Genomic DNA, 13558 nt, shown 5'->3' with positions numbered 1-13558 from the left:
TTTTAAATTTTCTTTACCATCAATAGTTTATTATGAAATTCAAATATAATTTATTCCCTCTATAAAAATTTTAATCGTACTTATTAATATGTAGACCTGTTTAGATCTCAAAATAGCTTTTTTTATCAGTTTGTAACTTTTTTATTGTAAATGAGTAATATATTTTGAAAATGTTTATTATGTGACTTGGCGCCGAGTACACAGTTGCAGATTATTATATCATTTTAGTCGATGTGAATTGAATTTAATTTATTATTAAAGAGCTAAGAGCAGAGCGCTCTTTATAGCTTGGCTCGTTACATATGATTTAATACAATTGTAGGGTTCATTACTAATTGACACTGGTGTCATATGCACCAACAACAAAGAGACTGTACATATAACGAATATAAAACAACAATAAAATAAATAAAAATAATTAACGATATAAATAAATAAATTAAAATGAGCCAAATAGGCAGACGACAAGTCTTTAAAAGCAACAATTAAGTACACACAGGTAACACACACAGAACGAAGAAGGGCACGCGTGCCGTCATCTTGTCAGACGTTGATCGCGGGAAACGAGCCGAACAATCCGCCCGCATCGCTCCTGGAGCGACATACTAGTCGCCGCCTGCCAAGGCAATTCGGCCTTCTTGACCATCAGGTGGTGGCGTTGGTGGACCGGGGTTCGCTACGGGAAGCAGGGCCAGTTTGATAATTGGTCGCACGTACTTGCCAGTCGCTGTCTTCACGGTGGCCGCACCAATCCATCAGGACCAGGCTGAGCACGAATGATGCGACCTAGCGGCCAACGACCGCTCGATTGGAGGAGGGTAGCGTCCAGTAGGATGACGAAGTCGCCGACGGCAAAACTTTGGCAAGCAATGGTCCACTTTGGCCTCTGCTGGAGTGTATTAAGGTACTCTTGGCTTCAGCGTGACCGGAACTGAGCCCGAATGGCCCTCACGAGGTCCCAATGCGAGAGAGCGTCCAAGTTATCAGTGGGAAGCATGGGCTGGATGATGTAATCGAGTGGGGCTCTAACAAGGAAGTGGCCTGGTGTAAGTACCTCAAGGTCGAAGGGGTCGCCGGAGAGCGGTGTCAAGGGCCTCCGTTGAGCACCATCTTAATCCCAGCTAGTACGGTGGAGAATTCCTCGTAGATCAGGTGACAGGAACCCATTACGCGTCAGAGGTAGCTTTAGACTGACTTCACGGCGGCTTCCCAGAGTCAACCAAAATGTGGAGCTCCAGGGGGGATGAAGTGCCAAGCAATACCTTGCAAAGCGAGAGAGCCGGCAACGAGGTCCCACTCGATCTCCGCAATTTGTAACGCCTCGCGTAGCTCCAGATCATCGCGGCGAAAGCAAGTGGCATTATCGCTCCAGAGTTCAGAGGGTCGACCGCGACGACCAGTGAACCTAGCGAGAGCGCCCAGGAAGGCGGCTGTGGAGAGATCACCGACAAGCTCGAGGTGTAGGACCTTTGTCGTCATGCACACGAAGACGGCGATGTAACCCTTCGTAGTGCGTATGCCTCGTCCTTTTGACGCAAGTACTGAAAAAAGCCCAGCGTAGTCGACACCCGTGCGGCCAAAAGCGCGGGAAGGTGTGACTCGTGAAGCTTGTAAGGGGACCATTATCTGGGTCGCGGAGCGAGCCTGGAGTCGGGAGCATACGACGCACCGCCGCAATTGAGCCTTGATTCTGTGTGGGCCACCGAGAATCCATGCATGCTTGGCCACGTAGGCGCTAGTGACCCTGTATCCACCGTGAAGAGCTCGAGTATGGACCCAAGAAAGGACCAGCGAGGCGAGCGATGAGGCTCCACTAAGGATCAGTGGATGCCGCTCTTCGTAAGAAAGCGAGGAGAAACCAAGCCGCCCACCGACGCGCAGAACGCCGTTGGTGTCGAGAAAAGCCGCAAGAAAAGTCAAGGGATTCCCTTTTGGCAATCGCTCGCCGTTCTGCAAACGCGCGCGCTCTTCGCCAAACGTTTCCGATTGGCTCAAACGGACGCAGGCCAGGAAGACATCTTAAAGCTCGGCGGGGGTCAGTGGTGAGAGCACTGGCAGGACAGGTAAGCGACGCAACTGGCGCCAGACCCACCGAAGAGTGCGCACGAGAACGACGAGTAGAGTGTGAAACTTGGAATATCGTTCAAGTATGCTTGGCTTAGCCAGACGGGTGGCGTAGCAGGCGAATGGCAGGGGTGTCACCTCTTGAAGTAATTCCTGGGGCCAGGCTCGGTCTTTGTCGGCGAGCCATGGCAGACCGTCCCACCACAGGAGTTGTTGTCTGAGACCGGATATGTCCGCGCTTCGAGTGGCCACGTCTGCTGGATTGGACTGAGACGGCACGTACCGCCAGGCGCTCTAGGGTAGCGTGTCCTGTATCTGGGCCAGGTAGTTCTCGACGAAGGCGTTGTTGGTTGGCTGATCGGAGCGAACCCAGTGCAGCACAATTTGCGAGTCGCACCAAGCGTGACAGCGCTCAATCAGAACTGCTAGTTCTTCGGCTGTCGAGCGCAGAAGCTTAGCAGCCAGCAGAGTGGCGCGGAGCTCCAAGCAAGGAATGGTCATCTGGGCCACGGGCTCGGCCATTGGCTTAAGAGTGCGGATGGGCAGTTGCTTTGTGCGAGCGAGGAGGATGTGGCAGCGGACAGAACCGTCTGTGGCCTGGAGTCTAAAGTACAGGACAGCAGCCATCGCACGGCGGCTGGCATCGGAAAATACGTGCAGGTGAATGTCCGCTGACGCAACCGTTCCGATCCAACGAGGCAGGGATAAACCGGAGATGGCTTGGAGCTTGGCGGCAAAGGCAGTTCACCTTTAAACCATGGACGACGGAGCAGACTCGTCCCAGTCCAGGTTGGCTCGCCATAAGTCTTGCGGCAGGAGTTTGGCGTTCAGCACGATCGGCGCAAGCCAACCGCATGGATCAAACAGGCCCGCGAGCGCTGCGAGCATGGTCCTCTTGGTGGTTTGGTGCTGTATAAGGGGAGGTGTTAGCAGGAAGCAATCTGACGGTGGGTCCCAGCTCACACCGAGCTCACTAACGAGACCTTCAGCGCCAAGCTGACACCAAGTGGGCCACAGGCACACGTCGTCGGGGAGGTCGTCCAGCAGCTCGGGCACATTGGCTAGCCACTTGCGCAGAGGAAACCCACCGGCTTGCAGAAGTTCAATTAGCTGGTCACGAATATCTCGAGCCGTGGCGATGTCGTCAGCACCGGAGAGTATGTCATCGACGTAGCGGTCGTTCATCACCACGGGAACTGCCTCGGGCCAACGGTGTCCTTCGTCCTCGCACAGCTGCTGTACAGTGCGCAAGGAGAGGTACGGTGAGCACGAAGCGCCGTAGGTGACTGTTAACAGCTGGTAGTGCGAGGGTGGTTGGTTCAGATCAGGGCTCCACAAAATATGCTGTAGGTCGACGTCACGCTTGTCAATCCAGATCTGACGAAACATCATGCGGACGTCACTGCAGAAGGCAATTCGGTGTCGTTTCCAGCGTAGGAGCACGCTGAGTAGCGCGGTCTGCAGCCTAGGGCCCACGAAGAGGACGTCGTTTAAGCTGTAGCCACTCGATGTTGGCTTCGAGGCGTTGAACACGACGTAAAGCCTGCGGCCCTTACCGCTGCTCTGCCAGATGCCGTGATGTTGGATATAGTGCACTGGTCGGGGCGATGCCGTGCGCAGATCGTCAGGCAGTGGTCTCATGTGGCCCAGAGCGATGTACTCTGCCATAAATTGCACATACTCAGCACCCATCGCTGGGGTCCGCTGGAGGCGACGATGCAACGAGTGAAGGGTGGCCGTGGCACTCTGCAGGCTGTTGCCGAGCAGCCGCGCACTGTCGCTTTTCAATGGCAGACGAACGACATAGCGGCCATCCGAAGCACGATGGTGATCGAGGAAGATGCGCTCGCACTCAATGTCCTCTGGAGCGCGGTGGCTGACTTGCGGTAATTCCTCGAGCTCCTTAAAGCGCTGCAGCAGCGCAGTCAGCTCGCGATGCCAAGATGGTGCTCCGTCCATGTGCAGTGTTGAGCCAACAGTAAAAGCTGCCGGCTGCAGGCCAGGAGCACGGCCGACGAGGGTCCAGCCGAAGATCGTGTGCTAACCGATAATGTTGCCCTGCTGGACGGATTCTGCCCTCAATATGCGGCGGTAGACGTCGGCACCGAGGAGCAGGTCCACACGACTAGCTGTACCGAATGCGGGGTCGGCCAGAGGCTGAAGATCAATTTACTGCTCAGCCACGGATGGGTGCAGAGGAGCGGATGGCGATACAAGCCCGAGCTGAGGTAAGCAGAGTGCCACCAAGATGACCGGCGGCGCATCTCTGCCCGGGTCAATGTGCAGATGGGCCCGAGTTCTCGAGCGGACGACCGACTCACCTCCTACTCCGGAAATGCTCGCATTGGTGTGCTCCAGCGTGGCGTTGAGCCGTCGCGCCAGGTTCGCAGAGACGATCGTGACCTCGGAGCACGCATCGAGGAGGGCTCAGGCTGTCGCGCGCCAGCCGGATGGCCCACTCACCTGAACGAGAGCAGTCAGAAGCACGGCGAGTCAGAAAGAGGGCGACAGGCCCAGGTCGTCGGCACGGGTTGCACCAACGGAGTCGGCCTTCGGCCGTTTTGGTGATGGCAGACCGTCAGATGGGTCTGATGGCCGTCGACGGCTGCTGTCGTGAAGCAGGCTGTGGTGCTGTTCTTGGCAGTGCTAACAAACAGATCAGGAGGGGCAGAACTTTAACAGGTGGCTCGTTTTAAGGCAATTAAAACATAGTCGGGCTTGGTAGACCAGGTCTCGCCGAGCGTGCGCGTCGGGGCCTTGGAATCGAGCGCAGTGCCCCAGGTAATGGGTTTCACTGCAGGACGGGCATGGAGGTAGAGCTGCGCTGGTTGCAAGGGAGCGATAGTGCCGCCCAGAAGATGATGAAGCTGGTGGATGGATGCTGGGCGTGCTCACTGGCCCCGCTGGGCAAGATGCCTCAATGGAGCTGAGAGCGCGGCACTGTCGGTGAAGGAAGTTCGTCATGGCGGCGAAAGTCGCAGTCTCAATCCCAGCCCTTGTGTCGGCGCCCTCGAGCCGCTCAAGCTCATCCTCCCAGGCACGCTGGGTAGTTGGGTCCATGCCGGCCATGGCACAAGAGATCAGCCAGTCATCCCACTGGAGGACAGGATGGCCCAAAGCTTGCAACTGGTCCCGGTGGCGACCCAGCGTATCAAGAAGGCTCCGCAGACCTCTAGCCGACTCGTCCCTTAAAGGCCTGATGTTCCGTAGCGCCATTAGATGGTCGTGTACTAGAAGACGGTGGTGTTTAAACCGTGCCTCGAGCGCGGCCCAAGCGGTCGAGTAGTTGGCACTAACGATCTGGATCGCGTCGAGGGCTGTTTTGGCATCTCCCTTCACGAGAGACTTTAAGTCAAACAGTTGCTCGACATCGGTAATTTGTTGATCGTCATGCACTAGCGCTCGAAAGAGATCCCGGAAGCTCTTCCAGTCTTCTCTTTTCCCGGAAAAGGCGGGAATACTGATTCGGGGCAGGCGGGGTCCACAACTCGATGTAGCGCGCCCGGGGCCCGCTCCACTGTTGCCAGGGGGTGGTGCGAGGATGCTCCTCGCGTTGTAGAGGTGGGCGCGTGACTCTATAAACTCAGCCTCCGATGTCGAGTACATTTAGGTTAGTGACTCCTGCTTCTCGGGAGGATGCGTCTCGATGAGCCTTAGATGATTGGCCTGAAAGTCGCTCCAGTACCCATCCAGCATTTCAAGCCTCGATTCGACGAGGTCAGAGGTCCAGGCTAAGGGCTCAGTTTGCGTGACGGCCAGCGCGAAACGAGCTATGACGTCTGCCAGAGCGCATTGAGTGCCAAATAGGTTAGCCCAGCCTTCGTCGGACCTAAAAGAGCAATCATGAGCTTGACGGTTGCACGAAGCTGCTATTGCCTCTAGGCCGAGCCTGACTTTGTCCTCACTTCCACAAATTAACACGTATGTGTGCGGTTATACGACGGGGAGAAGAAGAGAGAGTAAGAGAGAGAAAGAGAGAGACTCACTCCTTATGTACACACACACACGCACGCACGCACCCACATGTCTATGCGGGCGCGTAGACGCTTGCGTGCATTACGCATTAAAAAAGAGAGGTTAAATGCTAACCTTGATAAACCGCCCGTATTGCGTTTGCTCTAGTCATGACAAGGTATAGGTACACCCGTCAGGAAGGCAATGTGGCCGTCGCTGACGCAATAACCACTACCAGCCACACGGCTTCATGTCTGCCGTGGCCGTACGTATGACAAGCGCTGGACCACGGGCTATGCGGTGGCCGTGGCAGCCTTGTATTTAACTTGTGACGCGGATGCTCGTGAGGCACGCGTTAATGGCGGCATGACCTTGTCATGGCCATGATCAGGCAACGCAAGCCAGACCGCGGGCATGATGGCGACCGCGATGGCTTAATACAACCAACACTTTGACATCAGTAATAGTATACTCACATTATGTTGTGTGCTGAATGCTCTCCTTGGTTGCTGTTTGTTTCTTACTCACTCGGAATCCAGCTCGAAGGACCAATGTTCTGTTTTGTAAATCTTTATTATGTGACTTAGCGCCGAGTACAGAGTTGCAGACAATTATATCACTATAGTCGATGTGATCTCCCTCAGCTCTTTCTTCCTTGGGTCCTCCATCGTCAGTGTGTCAGCCCGCACGCGGCTCGGCTGCTCCGCAGAAGCAGTACGCGCGCAGAAGGAAGAGGGCGCGCGTGCCGTCATCTTGTCAGACGTTGATCGTGGGAAACGAGCCGAACAATGAGATAAAAGCAGATCTGGTTTCTCCTTATTTTACATTTTTTTTAATAAAACATGGTATCTCATTACGAGCAACGCATCTTGCAGGTTTATTTGGTAAAGCAATTGTTTAAGTTATAACAGGCCACAATACTTATTTTTCTGTTACGTTGTAGCATTATGTGTGCAAATTTAAATATTCATTGTTAACATACATAATTATTCTAATACTACTTTTTTTACTACTGTTACAATTTTTATATGCATTTTTTAAAATTAATGTTATAAGATTAAGAAACATTATTTTGTATCAAATTGTTTTATCATCCAGGCAAATCCTGTGGTACAACTCTATGACGCAATATCTCTACCAAGTCAGAGTAAGAACGGTATTTAATTTTCTTGTAACAATTTATCTATTATTCTACAATATGAGTGTCATGATCCCAAACAAAAAAGCCCAAAAAGTACCAGATAAAGTTGATGTTGGTCAACGCTCCATACAAAAAAAAATGTTATTTTATTGTTACGACATTTATAATAAATCTAATATTAGAATTGTATACCAAGTCATTCAAGAAACATTAGTTATAGTTAAGTTGACTATGACTTACGTATCAAGAATTTATACCTGGTCAAAGTATCAAAAGAATAACTTAAATCAAAATATTGCGTACGTGAAATACACAAATTTTTACAGAGAATCCTATAGCTTTGTATAGGACTGTGACATCCATCTGTTGTTTAACAAAAACGTAGTTCTAAAAGACAACATAATATTTGTTTTGTCGATTATTAGTTTTAAACAAATAAAACAATTTCTGCTGTTTTACATATAAAAAATTTGTTCAAAGAACATGTACTTTGTTTGTGAGTATAATTTTGTCTATTGATTGTACTGATTTAGGTTACTGCATACTACAATCTGTACAACCCAGTGAAGGATTGGATACTTTAGTCAGGTGCTTTTTATACTCTGATGGTTTAATTTAAAAAATTCGATAAATTATTTGTATTGTCATTGAATGGAATTTTCAAAGCTTGAAACTATATCTGCATCATAGGGTGACCCCGAAGTATGTTTTTTGGTTGGTTGAAATAAATTTTGAATGACATTTTTTAAGGATGCCTTTTTTCGTGAACCCTAGTACTGCAGTCCAATAAAAACCAATAAGAAAAAAGTTTTATAAGACTGTGATGTATGTTTGCACCCGTAATTTCATATAAAATCGTAAGCAAATCAAAGATTTATTTGTGTTTATGGAAAATACTTTACAACTAATTAATGTGATTTTATGATGATATGTAAATATTATATAAATAAGAAATGTAGCTACATACATAACAAGTGACTTTTATAGAAGTTTGTGGGAAACATATCAGCATTTATTAAATACTAATAGATTGTATTGGATTTTATTTGACTGGCAAAAAAAGACAGGGCACTGAATTATTACTTTTATAAGAGTCTTCTGGAGAAGACTAGTATGAATTATATTCACCTTTATTGATCATAGTAGGATTTGATAACGTCATTGAAATCATGTTTTTATTGGCTTTTACGCTGATTTGATTAAACAATTTTTAAAGGACAGTACTATCATTTTAACAAACTATTCAGAAGTGAATCGATGATTTATTGGTGTTTACGGAAAATACCTTATAATTGATCAATGTGATCTTATGATGATATGCAAATATTTAATAAATAAGAAATGTAGATGTATACACAACAAGCGTCTTTTATTAGAGCTTATGGAAACTATATCAGCATTTATCGAGAGTTAAATAAGCCTGTACTGTATAGTATCCTATAAGCTTTGTCTAGTAAATAAATGGTTGTGGAGATTTCTACATAATGGATTTTTATTGGACTTTGCAGTTGCATCTTAAATCAAAAAGCCCTGCGTTAAAATTTATCTTTGTATTAAAATTTACAAGGAAAATCCCAACACGGCACGATACTTTTGTGTAAAAATTGGTTTTTATTATACATAACAGCGATTTAAAGCATTAATATTATCAGTTTTTATTGAGAATGCCTTATTTCAATTGTAGTTATTTGGTACTACTAAATTAGTGTATTTGTTTTCTATTCTAATTTTTAACAGCATTTGTACTACTACATAAACAGTTTCTCATGTATTTTTATCGTCATTTGTAAATAACCTTGTAGCTCTTCTTTTCACCGATGAAGTTTATTGGAATTTATGAGAAAAACGCGATTTTTGCCAGCGATTGTTAAAATCTGTTGGAACTTCTTTTACTTAACAGCTATTTATATTTCTGTTGGTTCGTATTGAGTAGTATACTGTTGTATTGAAAACTGTATAAGATTCGATGTTAGAAAAAAATATCATCCTCTAAAGAAGACGGTACATTAAACTAAACGTAAAATCGATCATAAAAAATAATTTATTTTACAAGTACTGCAGCCAATTATGACCAATATAAGTCTGCCTATAGTTTTACGGTTTGTACACATGTATATGTAAGTTTTATTGCCAAAATCAGATAAGTATCAATAAAATTTCATTTGCTATCAGGGCTAACTGTACAATAACTGTACAATAAATAACAGACAAATAATCTAACGTGCAGATTATAAAAAGTGCATTTAACACTAATTAGATTAGTTACATATAGTATGCAATAATTACCTAATGAGATTAATTAACTATACATGCGATAAAATGGTGATTCTCAAATTAAAACACTAATAACTGATGAAGACAATATAATAACAAGTTGAAATATTTCTAAATAGTAATATAGAAATAAGAGTTGACTTAATTCTATAAAATCGAACGTATACTTAATTACACTTTGCGAATAACAAGTTAACTATTTACCAAAAATAATGTTTGGGCTGTATACAATAAGTTTATATAGAATTTTTTTATCGTATTAAAAGCATAAGTTACATGATGGTTTTACATATGAGCTCCAACATGTTTTTTTAATGATTTTGCGTCAGCTGTAAACTTTTTATACATGATGTAAACTGCAAAAATGAATAACGAATATTATACATTAGTTTATGTAGATATTTATTATTTAGAAAACTTAAAAACAATAATCATTAGGAAACATTACGTGTAGGATAATTAAAGCTTGTTACAGCATACATGCGTAATTGAAATTAACTAGAATCCTAAGAAAAAACAAAGTTTCAGATAAAGGGATCAACGCCTAGGAACTAAACACAATTTGTAACAAAATAAATACATGTACTCTGATAAACTGGGAGAGACAAATAAATTCCAATAGATTACGGCCATTGGCATTTGCACCCGTGTACTCTAATTTGGATATGTAGAATTCTTAACATATGCTTACTTTATGAGCATGGTTTACAAAAGCATTTTTTTTTTAATTGCAATAGAAAAAGGAAAAGAAAAAAAAAAATTACCTGATACATTTGACACATCTGATAGAAGATACACAAGCCAACGGATTAAGACAATACTTTTCAGTAACAATTTAATTGGTTATTAATAAGAAAAAGTTATTAAAATATCCATTAGCAAATAAAGCACATAAAAAATACGATGAGATTACAAATAGGAATCGTCACATAAGAATCAAAAATAATGATAAAAAAAAAATAAACTTATAATCACTGATAAATCAGAAAAGACAAATAAATTTTAATTAATGATTCAGGCTATTGGCTTAATATCAGCTTTTACACCCGTAAAGTCCCAGTCACTCATATTAACTTGCAAACGTTTGATAATATCACAACCATGGTAACGAATTGCGATTTGACTATAAAATGCAATAAAAAAATTATAAGAGTTATCTAATAAATCTTTCAATGGTTTAACAAAATTCTTTCTAGTAAAAATTTAGAGGGTTTTTACTCATAAAAAAGTATAAAAATTTTATCAACGAAAAACTATAAACACACATAAAATGTATTCTAGGATAAGCTTATACGATTAAATTCAACGTGATTCTTATAAACTCCAATAAACTATTTATTTGGCTTTGAAAATACGATCTGCAAGACTATTATTTGAAAAAAAATACGGGCTTTTGACTATAAACTCTAATAAAATAAATTTTCCGTATAGGTGGCAAATAGAAAGCAATAAAATTTTTATTGGGTTTTTATTTTGTGCAATCAAACTCACCATTTTTTTATTGTTTTTTATTGGATTGCAAAACTAGGAAATACATCGAAATAAGATCTTTCAATTCGTATTATATCGCATCATTTTACCAAATAAATAAAAATCTCTAATATAACAATAATAACATGCTGTGTTCTTTTTAAAGCCATATTTTATTATTTACATTTCTTTGTTTACAACCCTTCGCCTTATTGTATACTTTCTTAAAGTGGTTTTCAAATTTGTTGCCGATATTACGGAAAAAATTAAGTTTGTTGCCGAAATATCATAAACCAAATATTTTGGGTATAAAATTAAAGCTAAGGGATATTTTTTTCAAAACTTGAGTAGTTGAAATAAACAATCTAAAGAAAATGCATCTACTTTACGGGTAAATATTGATTGGCCTGTCTATTAACCGCAGATAATACGTATTAAGAATCTGAAATTACCTGCAAAGATACTCAGATAAAGTATTTGTAATAAAATTTATATTCAGCTACTATACATTACAAACAAAAGGTAGTGATTATCATCATGATTAATTTTTCAGGGAAGCTTAGAATACAGATTTCGTTTCGGTTATTACTAAAGTTTAATTTAATTGTTTACAAGATTCACTAAAAGAAATGACTACATCAAACGTAATATGCTGACTTAGAATTTTAAATTATAAATTAAACTTTACACGAATCAGAATATTTACGTTTAAAAAAGCGAGCTTAATTAAATTACAACAAAATCTAATGACAGTGCTGAATTTACCAAAAAAGTCAAGAAAATAATTTTAGGAGTGTAAGAGTTAAAAAAAATGACATCAACTGGAAGAAGCCAATTTGAGGAGATTTTTAGTGACATTTATAATTGTGTATTTAGTACGCACTTTATTGTTAGTCTTATACTTTTTATTGCTACCAATAGTAAGTTTACTTAACATTCATACCATTGTACTAGTTATTATATTGAAAATTTAATTGCAACTATTATTACTATTATTTGTTAGCTATACATATGTATCTCGTTATAGAACTAATTAGACCTTAAAATTTATTAATCACTAATTTCAATGTGCAACATCTTCATATGGAGATGAGAGTATTCAGCTATAAATGCATGACAATATTTCATAACAATAATGTTCATAATTAGTGTGTCTATTTCTCTATTCTATCTTTTTTTCTTTTTAAGTTGGTTTGTTATTACACTTCTATTACAGTAATTAAATAATTAACTTACTGACATACTTTGAATTTCACTTACTGTCTTACTTAACATTATTTCATTCTTCATTGTCAAGAAAATCAGCGACCTCCTTTATCTAAATACCGTTGATTATGCATTTTTTTAATGGCTGTGTATTACATTTAGTTCAAGCTTATTTTGTTTCCGTCATTTTTGCCTTCCCAGGTAGTATTCCATTATCTACAACGATTATATTTATAGTATAATTATAAATTTTATTAGACATTTCTTTTACTAAACTGCTCACTGTTGATCATATTTTTTATTCTTCTCATTTTTTTCAGCCATTTCATGGTACTTGATAGGTACTTTCTCGCCTGCCACTCTTTACTCTACTCTATTTCTTGTCCTTAGTTAAAGTATTTACTTATTTAAATAGAAGAGTACAAATAAGTGTCAAATAGCAGAAATTTTTTTAGATCGCCCGTCCTAGCTATTTAGTACAATTATATACACTTAATTATAAATACTATTTTTTATAACTTAGAAGTAAAATTAACATTTTCATCACAAATTTTTTTTCAGATTTTGTAAACGATAGAACAGAGCCAGTTGAGCAACTTTTGCGCAGTGAACTAAGGATGATTTCAACCAAAATGTTTAATAAATTATGGAAACCCCTGAATTTTTGCTATTATATTTGTCAAAAATATTATTTATTTAAGCATTTTTAAGCAAGTAATTAAAGAAAGCTAATAAGTAATTTTTTTATTGACAATTGTTATAAGTAAGGCAATTTATTTTTCTTTAAATAAGAAGTTGTACGATCAGCCTGAGCAATCACTTGTCCTAACTTGATGTGAGCCGCAACTACTAGCGCTGAAGAGTCCGTACAAAGTAAATGAAGTGGCTAAAATTAAAACTCAAACTTTAGCCATTTCACGTTGTCAAAAGAAAAGAGCAAAAATTTAGCGCCATTCTATCATGTAAAAAACATCTTGCGGCAATAACTGGAACTAAAACTTTAGCCAGGCGACTAATCTTGAATCGCTCCCATGTAGCATCAAATGGTTTCATTTTATGTTGAAATTTAATGCATAATATGCATGCATTGGTAAAATTAAGAATGTGGTAAAAGTTTAAGGTAGAAAATAAAGAATGATTTAATTAGCCTTAGAAGAGAGCTGGGCTGATCAAGTACTTGTATTAGACAACGATCATTAAACTTCGTCCAACAGTGCTACTGCATGCAGCACATATCAAAGCATCGTAAGCTGACATGTTCTCCAATTGATGTTTTAAGCTCACCATGGTATGTTTCGATAAAACAGTAGTTGAATGTACAAAAATCATTAAGTTTAATAATATATACAGTATGCATACTGAAAGCCATAACTGATCATTTATCATTTAAACACGTACTCTTATGAAAAAGATCAAAACATTGGTGGTAGCTGCTAGGATTATTTTTGC

General features: G+C 41.4%; 3 protein-coding genes across 3 annotated transcripts; all 3 read right to left on the bottom strand.

Moving 5' to 3' along the window:
* Positions 1 to 605: 605 nt before the first annotated feature.
* On the bottom strand, positions 606 to 2691 carry LOC149374702 (uncharacterized). The gene is made up of 4 exons (XM_089592259.1): positions 2386 to 2691; positions 2053 to 2331; positions 1263 to 1950; positions 606 to 676 (listed from the first exon to the last, which is right to left on the bottom strand). The coding sequence occupies exons 1-4, from the start codon at positions 2689 to 2691 to the stop codon at positions 606 to 608; spliced, it is 1344 nt and encodes a 447-aa protein (XP_089448385.1).
* A 123-nt stretch (positions 2692 to 2814) lies between these two features.
* LOC149374701 (uncharacterized) lies at positions 2815 to 3756 on the bottom strand. Its single transcript, XM_089592258.1, has one exon. The coding sequence runs from the start codon at positions 3754 to 3756 to the stop codon at positions 2815 to 2817; it is 942 nt and encodes a 313-aa protein (XP_089448384.1).
* An 886-nt stretch (positions 3757 to 4642) lies between these two features.
* Positions 4643 to 5670, bottom strand: LOC149374700 (uncharacterized). The gene is made up of 2 exons (XM_089592257.1): positions 4792 to 5670; positions 4643 to 4750 (listed from the first exon to the last, which is right to left on the bottom strand). The coding sequence occupies exons 1-2, from the start codon at positions 5668 to 5670 to the stop codon at positions 4643 to 4645; spliced, it is 987 nt and encodes a 328-aa protein (XP_089448383.1).
* Between the last annotated feature and the right edge of the window lie 7888 nt (positions 5671 to 13558).

Source organism: Copidosoma floridanum, unplaced genomic scaffold (assembly GCF_036245765.1).
Source record: "Copidosoma floridanum isolate Cflo_tuat_1 unplaced genomic scaffold, Cflo_Japanese_pri ptg000015l, whole genome shotgun sequence".
NCBI classification, from domain to species: Eukaryota; Metazoa; Arthropoda; class Insecta; order Hymenoptera; family Encyrtidae; genus Copidosoma; species Copidosoma floridanum.
The sequence above is the reverse complement of the archived record's forward strand: the minus strand, read 5'-3'. Positions and strand labels throughout refer to the sequence as shown.